Source organism: Lagenorhynchus albirostris, chromosome 1 (assembly GCF_949774975.1).
Source record: "Lagenorhynchus albirostris chromosome 1, mLagAlb1.1, whole genome shotgun sequence".
NCBI lineage: Eukaryota > Metazoa > Chordata > Mammalia > Artiodactyla > Delphinidae > Lagenorhynchus > Lagenorhynchus albirostris.
In genome coordinates, this window is record NC_083095.1 from 125,312,040 (window position 1) to 125,324,464 (window position 12,425).

At 36.6% G+C, this 12,425-nt stretch overlaps 1 protein-coding gene across 4 annotated transcripts in view; it reads right to left on the minus strand.

The window, feature by feature from the left end:
* Nucleotides 1–12,425, minus strand: part of AAGAB (alpha and gamma adaptin binding protein) — a 96,843-nt gene that overhangs the window by 67,643 nt on the left and 16,775 nt on the right. For all 4 annotated transcript variants that reach the window (XR_009541185.1, XR_009541187.1, XR_009541184.1 and 1 more), the window contains exons 2-3: nucleotides 274–464; nucleotides 41–137 (exon numbers count right to left, since the gene is read on the minus strand). Coding sequence is in view for 1 of the 4 variants with exons in the window: in XM_060152887.1 (XP_060008870.1) it covers nucleotides 41–137; nucleotides 274–464 (288 nt within the window). In the remaining 3 variants the exon portion in view is untranslated. The remainder of the gene's footprint in view (nucleotides 1–40; nucleotides 138–273; nucleotides 465–12,425) is intronic.

Genomic DNA, 12,425 nt, shown 5'->3' on the forward strand with positions numbered 1-12,425 from the left:
CAACGTATGTACCACCTACAATCCCACTGGAGTGCCTTACCATTTTCAGACACTCTATCGCAAACCAAGATCATCACCTCAGGTAACCATGCTTCTGCCAGTGGAAGCCAGGAGGAAACACTATCAAGACCAGATTTCTAGAGGGAGGAGAAAGAAACATAGAAACAAAAACAGAAAAAGAGACATTAAGAGAACTCACAGAAAATGCAAGGTTAAAAAAAACAAAGCACAAAATAATTTGTTATTCAAGGTCCATGGAAAACAAAATCTTACCTGCGTGCTGTCAAAGTAAACCACAAATGCTTGAACAGACTCTGCAATCTCTGCAGTGACGAGAAATTTGTTTGGCACCACACATAGATTGATATCTGCTGAATAGTATTTATTATCAATGGTCCAGGGATAAAACCTCACGGCATCGTTGGCAGTCACTTCCACAATAAGATCTTCTGTTCCAAGGATATCTAAATAAATGACACAATATTACCATGGAAAGTACAAAACCAATATACAATGGTCAATTTTCTCAGTAAGATACCAGATTAATAATTCTCTTTATGCAAGGATTTCAAAGGGCCTCTGATTTATTAGGATAGTTTCCTTCTCTGATCATTTGATTATAAAAGTAATGGTGACATAATTTAATTCAATTAATTGGCTTTTTTCTTTAAGAACATAAAAACTATTGTGACTAGATTACATAGTAGTAGAGAACAAAACAGTCATCTAAGCAAACACCCAGTAAAGAGCAAGCAGAAGTGAAAGAAAAACAGCTACATGTATTGCTTACATACTTTATGGAAGCTGGAAGACTGTGAGAATAGTCAAGAATTTGTAACTATTTTGTACTTACTGCAAACTAAAAGGAAGATAGCAGCAAAGCTAAACCAGTAACAGAACAGTTACACACAGTCCCTGGGCCAAATGCTGACACATTAATTTAACTAATGAAATAAAAGAATGCATACTGATAAATGACCCCATTCCATTTATATATATTCAGCCTTCTTCAGATTCTTTGAAAGCTAACTCAAATTCTTGTTGACAAAGACACTCTGGCAAATTTTAATATAGAAAGCCAAGCAAATTAAATGATTTAGGAAAGAACCAAATCTTTCAGAAATCCATGTGCAACATGGGTATAACTAGTGAAATTCTTAACAGTAAATTACCAAGTCAATGATGGACAAATATAGATGTGGTCATGGAACCACTGGAGCATTTTGCTTCCATAATGTCATACAATATTTAGAACTTGAAGAGACATCAGAAATTGTTCTAACCCGAACTCCCATCTCTCACACCCATAACCATAACCTCCATTTCACACAGATGTGGAAAATTAGCTTAGAGAAGTAAAATGACAGGCCACTAACTGGGTTATAATAAGAATATACAGCCAAATGGCCACAAACTCCTTTCTAATGCATACTAAGATGAACATATAAAATATTCCTCACAAAAAAGAACACAGCAGGAGGCATAACCCGCCTAGACTTCAGACAACACTACAAAAGTACAGTAATCAAAACAGCATGGTACTGGCACAAAAACAGACATGGATCAATGAAACAGAATAGAGAGCACAGAAATAAACCCACACAACTACGATCAATTAATCTTTGACAAAGAAGGAAAGAATATACAATGGAGAAAAGACATTCGCTTCAGCAAGTAGTACTGGGAAAGTTGGACAGCTGCATGCAAATCAATGAAGTTAAAACACACCCTCATACTGTACACAAAAATAAACTCAAAATGGCTAAAAGACTTAAATATAAGACATGACACCATAAAACTCCTGAAAGAGAACATAGGCAAAACATTCTCTGACATAAATTGTACCAATATTTTCTTAGATCAGTCTCCCAAGGGAATAGATATAAAAGCAAAAATAAACAAATAGACCTAATCAAACTTACAAGCTTTTGCAGAGCAAAGAAAACCATAAGCAAAACAAAAAACCTGCAGACTGGGAGAAAATATTTGCAAATCACATGACTGACAAAGCCTTAATTTCCCAAATACACAAACAGCTCATACAACTCAATAACAAAAAAAAACCCAATCATAAAATGGGCAGAAGACCTAAACAGACATTTCTCCAAAGAAGACATACACATGGCCAATAGGCACATGAAAAGATGCTCAACATCGCCATTTATAAGAAATATGCAAATCAAAACTATAATGAAGTACCACCTCACACCAGTCAGAAAGGCCACCATTAAAATGTCCACAAATTACAAATACTGAGAGGGTGTGGAGAAAAGGGAACATTCTTACACTGTTGGTAGGAATGTAAGTTTGTGCAGCCACTGTGGAAAACAGTATGGAGGTTCCTCAGAAAACTAAAAATAGAATTACTATATAATCCAGCAATTGCACTCCTAGGCATATATCTGGACAAAACTATAATTTGAAAAGATACATGCATCCCTATATTCATAGCAGCAGTATTCACAATAGCCAAGACATGGAAACAACCTAAATGTCCATCGACAGATGAATGGATAAAGAAGATGTGGTACATATACACAATGGAATACTATTCATCCATTTATAAAAAATGAAATAATGCCATTTGCAGCAACATGGATACAACTAGAGATTATCATACTAAGTGAAGTGACTCAGAAAGCGAAAGACGAACACCATATGATATCACTTATATGTGGAATCTAAAATACAACACAAATGAATAAACCTATGAAACAAAAACAGACTCACAGACAGAGGACAGACTTGTGGTTGCCAAGGGGGAGGGGAGTGGGGGAAGGAAGGATTGGGAGTTTGGGGTTAGCAGATGCAAACTATTATACTATACAAGATGAATAAGCAAAAAGGACCTACCGTATAGCACAGGGAACTATATTCAATATTCTGTGATAAATCATAATGGGAAAGAATATGATAAGGAATGTATATATAACCGAATGACATTGCTGTACAGCAGAAATGAACACATTATAAATCAACTATACTTCAATAATTAAAAAATTTGTTTAAATATTCCTCAAACTCACAATTAGTAAGACACAGAAAACTAGAAGTTAAATTTTAAATTCCAGAGCTAGGATTATATATTTGGAAGGTTGCCATAGTTTCTGCTCAACAAAATGATATGCAGGAATTATTTAGTCTCAAAACTCCTAGGAAGGGACTTCCCTGGTGGTCCAGAGGTTCGGAGTCCGCCTTCCAATGCGGGGGATGCGGGTTTAATGCCTAGTCGGGGAACTAGGGTCCCACATGTCAGGGAGCAGCTAGGCCTGCATGCCACAGCTACTGAGCCCGCAAGCTGCAACTGTAAGCCCATGCCCTCTGCAACCCACGTGCCACAACTAGAGAGAAGCCTGCGCACCCGAGCAATGGATCCTGTGTGCCGTCACTGAGACCCAATGCAGCCAAAAATAAATAAATAAATACTAAAAATTTTTTAAAACCTGCTAGGAATGACATATATAAAGTGTGTATGTGTGCATGTGCATTTTTCCATTGATAAACTTTCATCATGTGGTTATTAAGAAGAACTGGTCTGGAGGAGACTTTCAAGATGGTGGAGGAGTAACACATGGAGATGACCTTCCTCCCCACAAACACATCAGAAATACAACTACATGGGGAACAACTCCTACAGAGCACCTACTGAAGGCTGGCAGAAGACCTCAGACTTCCCGAAAGGCAAGAAACTCCCCACGTACCTGGATATACATTTTTTTCTCCTTTTTCTCTTTTTGTGAGTGTGTATGTGTATGCTTCTTTGTGTGATTTTGTCTGTATAGCTTTACTTTTACCATTTGTCCTAGGGTTCTATCTTTTTTTTTTTTAAATATAGTTTTTAGCACTTGTTATCATTGGTGGATTGTTTTTCAGTTTGGTTGCTCTCTTCTTTCTTTCTTTCTTTCTTACTACTTTTGAATTTTTTTATTTTTAATAATTATTTTTTATTTTTTTAAAAAACTATTTTACCTTATTTTTTTCTTTCTTTCTTTTTTTCTCCCTTTTCGTCTGAGCCGTGTGGCTGACAGGGTCTTGGTGCTCTGGCCGGCTGTCAGGCCTGTGTCTCTGATGTGGGAGAACCAAGTTTAGGACATTGGTCCACCAGAGACCTCCCGGCTCCATGTAATATCAAATGGCAAAAGCTCTGCCAAAGATCTCCATCTCAATGCTAAGACCCAGCTCCACTCAATGACCAGCAAGTTACAGTGCTGGACACCCTATGCCAAACAACTAGCAAGACAGGAACACAACCCCATTCATTAGCAGAGAGGCTGCCTAAAGTCATAATAAGGTCACAGATACCCCAAAACATACCACTGGACACAGTCCTGCCCACCAGAAAGACAAGATCGAATGTCATCCACCAGAAAACAGGCACTAGTTCCCTCCGCCAGGAAGCCTACACAACCTACTGAACCAACCTTAGCCACTGGGGGTAGACACCAAAAACAACAGGAACCAAGAACCTGTGGCCTGCAAAAAGGAGACCCCAAACACAGTAAGATAAGCAAAATGAGAAGAAAACGAAGCACACAGCAGACGAAGAAGCAAGGTAAAAAGCCACCAGACCAAACAAATGAAGAGGAAACAGGCAGTCCACCTGAAAAAGAATTCAGAGTAATTATAGTAAAGATGATCCAAAATCTTGGAAATAGAAGGGAGAAAACACAAGAAATGTTTAACAAGGTCCAAGAAGAATAAAGAGCAAACAAACATGATGAGCATCACAATCAATGAAATTAAAAATGCTCTAGAAAGAATCAATAGCAGAATAACTGAGGCAGAAGGTGGATAAGTGACCTGGAAGATAAAATAGTGGAAATAACTACTGCAGAACAGAATAAAGAAAAAAGAATGAAAAGAATTGAGGACAGTTTTAGAGACCTCTGGGACAACATTAAATGCAACAACATTCGATTTATAGGGGTCCCAGAAGAAGAAGAGAAAAAGAAAGGGACTGAGAAAATATTTTAAGAGCTTACAGTTGAAAATTTCCAATATAGGAAAGGAAATAGTCAAGTCCAGGAAGCACAGAGTCCCACACAGGATAAACCCAAGGAGAAACATGCCAAGACACATATTAATCAAACTATAAAAAATTAAATACAAAGAAAAAATATTAAAAGCAGCAAGGGGAAAACAACAACTAACATAAAACGGAATCCCCATAAGGTTAACAGTTGATCGTTCAGTAGAAACTCTGCAAGCCACAAGGGAGTGGCAGGACATATTTAAAGCAATGAAAGGGAAAAACCTACAACCAAGATGACTCTACCCAGCAAGAATCTTATTCAGATTCGATGGAGAAATTAAAACCTTTACAGACAAACAAAAGCTAACAGAATTCAGCACCACCAAAACAGCTTTACAACAAATGCTACAGGAACTTCTCTAGGCAGGAAACACAAGAGAAGGAAAAGACCTATAATAACAAACCCAAAACAATTAAGAGAATGGTAGTATGAACATACATATCGATAATTACTTTAAATGTAAATGGATTAAATGCTCCAACCGAAAGACACAGACTGGCTGAATGCGTACAAAAACAAGACCCATATATATGCTCTCTACAAGAGACCCACTTCAGACCTAGGGACACATACAGACTGAAAGAGAAGGGATGGAAAAAGATATTCCATGCAAATGGAAATCAAAAGAAAGCTGGAGTAGCATTCTCATATGAGACAAAATAGACTTTAAAGGACACTACATAATGATCAAGGGATCAATCCAAGAAGAAGATATAAAAATTGTAACGATTTATGCACCCAACATAGGAGCACCTCAATAGATAAGGCAAATGCTAACAGCCATAAAAGGGGAAATCAACAGTAACACAGTCACAGTAACACCCACTTTCACCAATGGACAGATCATCCAAAATGAAAATAAATAAGGAAACACAAGCTTTAAATGACACATTAAACAAGACAGACTTAATTGACATTTATAGGACATTCCATTCAAAAAGAAAAGAATACACTTTCTTCTCAAGTGCTCATGGAACATTCTCCAGGATAGATCATTTCGGATCACATATCAAGCCTTGGTATATTTAAGAAAATTAAAATCGTATGAAGTATCTTTTCTGACCACAATACTATGAGACTGGACATCAATTACAGGAAAAAATCTGCGAAAAATAAAAACACATGCAGGCTAAAAAATACACTACTAAATAACCAAGAGATCACTGAGGAAATCAAAGAGGAAATCAAAAAGTACCTAGAAACAAATGACAATGAAAACGCGATGACCCAAAACTTATGGAATGCATCAAAATCAGTTCTAAGAGGGAAGTTTATAGCAATACAATCCTACTTCAAGAAACAAGAAACTCCTCAAATAAACAACCTAACCTTATACCTAAAGCAATGAGAGAAAGAAGAAAAAAACCCCAAAGTTAGCAGAAGGAAAGAAATCATAAAGAGCAGATCAGAAATAAATGAAGGAAACAATAGCAAAGATCAATAAAACTAAAAGCTGGTTCTTTGAGAAGACAAACAAAACTGATAAATCACTAGCCAGACTCATCAAGAAAAAAAGGGAGAAGACTCAAATCAACAGAATTAGAAATTAAAAAAGGAGAAGTAACAACTGACACTGCAGAAATAGAAATGATCATGAAAGATTACTACAAGCAACTGTAAGCCAATAAAATGGACAACCTGGAAGAAATGGACAAATTCTTAGAAAGGCACAACCTTCTGAGACTGAACCAGGAAGAAACAGAAAATATAAACAGACCAATAACAAGCACTGAAATTGAAACTGTGACTAAAAATCTTCTAACAAACAGAAGTCCAGGACCAGATGGCTTCACAGGCGAATTCTATCAAATGTTTATAGAGAAGAGCTAACACCTATCCTTCTCAAACTCTTCCAAAATATAGCAGAGGGAGAAACACTCCACAACTCATTCTACGTGGCCACCCTCACCCTGATACCAAAACCAAAGATGTCACAAAGAAAGAAAACTACAGGCCAACATCACTGATGAACATAGATGCAAAAATCCTCAACAAAATACTAGCAAACAGAATCCAATAGCACATTAAAAGGATCATACACCATGATCAAGTGGGGTTTATCCGAGGAATGCAAGGATTCTTCAATATATGCAAATCAATCAATGTGACAAATCATATTAACAAATTGAAGGAGAAAATCCATATGGTCATCTCAATAGATGCAGAAAGAGCTTTCGACAAAATTCAACACCCATTTATGATAAAAACCTTCCAGAAAGTAGGCAGAGAGGGAACTTACCACAACATAATAAAGGCCATATATGACAAACCCACACCAAACATTGTTCTCAATGGTGAAAAACTGAAACCATTTTCACTAAGATCAGGAACAAGACAAGGTTGTCCACTCTCACCACTATTATTCAACATAGTGTTGGAAGTTTTAGGCACAGCAATCAGAGAAGAAAAAGAAATAAAAGGAATCCAAATTGGAAAAGAAGAAGTAAGCTGTCACTGTTTGCAGATGACACAATACTATACATGAAGAATCCTAAAGATGCTACCACAAAAGTACTAGAGCTAATCAATGAATTTGGTAAAGTTGCAGAATACAAAATTAATGCACAGAAATCTCCTGCATTCCTATACACTAATGATGAAATATCTGAAAGAAAAATTAAGGAAACACTCCCATTTACCACTGCAACAAAAAGAATAAAATACATAGGAATAAACCTACCTAAGGAGACAAAAGACCTGTACACAGAAAACTATAAGACACTGATGAAAGAAATTAAAGATGATGCAAACATATGGAGAGATATACCATGTTCTTGGATTGGAAGAATCAACATTGTGATAATGGCTCTACTACCCAAAGCAATCTACAGATTCAATGCAATCCCTATCAAACTACCAATGGCATTTTTCACAGAACTAGAACAAAAAATTTCACAATATGTATGGAAACACAAAAGACCCCGAATAGCCAAAGCAATCTTGAGAAAGAAAAATGGGGCTGTAGGAATAAGGCTCCCAGACTTCAGATTATACTACAAAGCTACAGTAATCAAGATGGTACGGTACTGGCACAAAAACAGAAATATAGATCAATGGAACAAGATAGAAAGCACAGAGATAAACCCATGCACATATGGTTCAACTTACTTCTGATAAAGAAGGCAAGAATATACAATGGAGAAAAGACAGCCTTTTCAATAGGTGGTGCTGGGAATACTGGACAGCTACATGTAAAAGAATGAAATTAGAACACTCCCTAACACCATATACAAAAATAAACTCAAAATGGATTAAAGACTTAAAAGTAAGGCCACGCACTATAAAACTCTTAGAGGAAAACATAGGCAGAACACTCTATGACATAAATCACAGCAAGATACTTTTTAACCCACCTCCTAGAGAAATGGAAATAAAAACAAGAATAAACAAATGGGACCTAATGAAACTTAAAAGCTTTTGCACAGCAAAGGAAACCACAAAGAAGACGAAAAGACAACCCTCAGAATAGGAGAAAATATTTGCCAATGAAGCAACTCACAAAGGATTAATCTCCACAGTTTACAAGCAGCTCAAGCAGCTCAGTATCAAAAAAACAAACCCCCCAATCCAAAAATGGCAGAAGACCTAAACAGACATTTCTCCAAAGAAAATATACAGATTGCCAACAAACACATGAAACAATCTTCGACATCACTAATCATTAGAGAAATGCAAATTAAAACTACAATGACACGTCAATGAGTACTCACCAGAACTACTGCCACCACTGTCTTTGTCTGTGCAGTGAACCGCACAGTGAACCCCGCCTCTGCAAGAGACCCTCCAATACTAGCAGGAGGTGGGTCAAAAAGGATCTTGCTGAGTCACTCCCATGAGAAAACTTGCACAATCCTCTTAGATAGCCTCATTCACCAGAGGGCAGACAGCAGAAGCAAGAAGAACTTCAATCCTACAGCCTGTGGAACAAACACCACATTCACAGAAAGACAAGGTGAAAAGTCAGAGGACTATGTACCAGATGAAGGAACAAGATAAAACCCCAGAAGAACAACTAAATGAAGTGGAGATAGGCAACCTTCCAGAAAAAGAATTCAGATTAATGATAGTAAAGATGATCCAAGACCTCGGGAAAAGAATGGAGGCAAAGATCGAGAAGATGCAAGAAATATTTATCAAAGACCTAGAAGAATTAAAGAACAAACAAACAGAGATGAACAATACAATAACTGAAATGAAAACTACACTAGAAGGAATCAATAGCAGAATAATTGACGCAGAAGCACAGATAAGTGACCTGGAACACAGAATGGTAGAATTCACTGCTGTGGAACCAAATAAAGAAAAAAGAATGAAAAGGAATGAAGACAGCCTAAGAGACCTCTGGGACAACATTAAACGCAACAACATTCGCAGTATAGGGGTCCCAGAAGGAGAAGAGAGGAAGGACTAGAGAAAATATTTGAAGAGATTATAGTCAAAAACTTCCCCAACATAGGAAAGGAAATAGCCACCCAAGTCCAGGCACAGCGAGTCCCATACAGGATAAACCTAAGGAGAAACACGCCGAGACACACAGTACTCAAATTGGCAAAAATTAAAGACAAAGAAAAATTATTGAAAGCAGCAAGGGGAAAACGACAAATAACACACAAGGGAACTCCCATAAGGTTAACAGTTGATTTCTCAGCAGAAATTCTACAAGCCAGAAGGGAGTGGCATGATATACTTAAAGTGATGAAAGGGAAGAACCTACAACCAAGATTACTCTACCTGGCAAGGATCTCATTCAGATTCAATGGAGAAATCAAAAGCTTTACAGACAAACAAAAGCTAAGAGAATTCAGCACCAACAAACCAGCTCTACAACAAATGCTAAAGAAACTTCTCTAAGTGGGAAACACAAGAGAAGAAAAGGACTTACAAAAACAAACCCAAAACAATTAAGAAAATGGTCACAGGAACATACATATCGATAATTACGTTAAACGTGAACGGATTTCACGCTCCAACCAAAAGACACTGGCTTGCTGAATGGATACAAAAACAAGACCCATATATATGCTGTCTACAAGAGACCCATTCAGACCTAGGGACACATACAGACTGAAAGTGAGGGGACGGAAAAAGATAGTCCATGCAAATGGAAATCAAAAGAAAGCTGGTGTAGCAATACTCGTATCAGATAAAATAGACTTTAAAATAAAGAATGTTGCAAGAGACAAGGAAGGACACTACATAATGATCAAGGGATCAATCCAAGAAGAAGATATAACAATTATAAATATATATGCACCCAACATAGGAGCACCTCAATACATAAGGCAACTGCTAACAGATAGAAAAGAAATCGACAGTAACACAATAACAGTGGGGGACTTTAACACCTCAGTTGCACCAATGGACAGATCATCCAAAATGAAAATAAATAAGGAAACACAAGCTTTAAATGACAAAACAGACCAGATAGATTTAATTGATATTTATAGGACATTCCATCCCAAAACAGCAGATTACACTTTCTTCTCAAGTGCGCACAGAACATTCTCTAGGATAGATCACATCTTGGGTCACAAATCAAGCCTCAGTAAATTTAAGAAAATTGAAATCATATCAAGCATCTTTTCTGACAACAACGCTATGAGATTAGAAAGGAATTACAGGGAAAAAAAGTAAAAAATACAAACACATGGAGGCTAAACAATATGTTACTAAATAACCAAAAGATCAATGAAGAAATCAAAGAGGAAATCAAAAAATACCTAGAGACAAATGACAATGAAAACATGATGATCCAAAACCTATGGGATGCAGCAAAAGCAGTTCTAAGAGGGAAGTTTATAGCTATACAAGCCTACATCAACAAACAAGAAAAATCTCAAACAATCTAAACTTACACCTAAATGAACTAGAGAAAGAAGAACAAACAAAACCCAAAATTAGCAGAAGGAAAGAAATCATAAAGATCAGAGCAGAAATAAATAACATAGAAACAAAGAAAACAACAGCAAAAGTCAATAAAACTAAAAGCTGGTCCTTTGAGAAGATAAACAAAATTGATAAACCATTAGCCAGACTCATCAAGGAAAAGAGGGAGAGGACTCAAATCAATAAAATTTGAAATGAAAAAGGAGAAGTTACAACAGACACCGCAGAGATACAAAGCATCAAGAGACTCTACAAGCAACTCTATGCCAATAATATGGACAACCTGGAAGAAATGGACAAGTTCTTAGAAAGGTATAACCTTCCAAGACTGATCCAGAAAGAAATAGAAAATATGAACAAACCAATCACAAGTAATGAAACTGAAACTGTGATTAAAAATATTCCAACACACAGAAGTCCAGGACCAGATGGCTTCACAGGTAAATTCTATCAAACATTTAGAGAAAAGCTAACACCCATCCTTCTCAAACACTTTCAAAACATTGCAGAGGAAGGAACACTCCCAAACTCATTCTATGAGGCCACCATCACCCCAATACCAAAACCAGACAAAGATACTACAAGAAAATTACAGACGAATATCACTGATGAATATAGATGCAAAAATCCTCAACGAAATACTAGCAAACAGAATCCAACAACACATTAAAAGGATCACACACCATGATCAAGTGGGATTTATCCCAGGGATGCAAGGATTCTTCAATATACGGAAATCAATCAATGTGATACACCATATTAACAAATTGAAGGATTAAAACCATATGATCATCTCAATAGATGCAGAAAGAGCTTCTAACAAAATTTAGCACCCATTTATGATAAAAAAAAATCTCCATTAAGTGGGCACAGAGGGAAACTACTTCAACATAATAAAGACCATATACGACAAACCCACAGCAAACATCATTCTCAGTGGTGAAAAACTGAAAGCATTTCCTCTAAGATCAGGAACGAGACAAGGATGTCCACTGTCACCATTATTATTCAACATAGTTTTGGAAGTCGTAGCCATGGCAATCAGAGAAGAAAAGAAATAAAAGGAATACAAATTGGAAAAGTAGAAGTAAAACTGTCACTGTTTGCAGATGACATGATAGTGTACACAGAATCCTAAAGATGCCACCAGAAAACTACTAGAGCTAATGAATGAATTTGGTACAGCTGCAGGATACAAAACTAATGCACAGAAATCTCTTGCATTCTTAAACACTAATGATGAAAAATCTGAAAGAGAAATTAAGGAAACACTCCCATTTACCACTGCAACAAAAAGAATAAAATACCTAGGAATAAACCTACCTAGGGAGACAAAAGACCTGTATGCAGAAAACTAAAAGACAATGATGAAAGAAATTAAAGATGATATCAACAGATGGAGAGATATAGCATGTTCTCAGATTGGAAGAATCAATATTGTGAAAATGACTATACTACCCAAAACAATCTACAGATTCAGTGCAATCTCTATCAAATTACCAATGG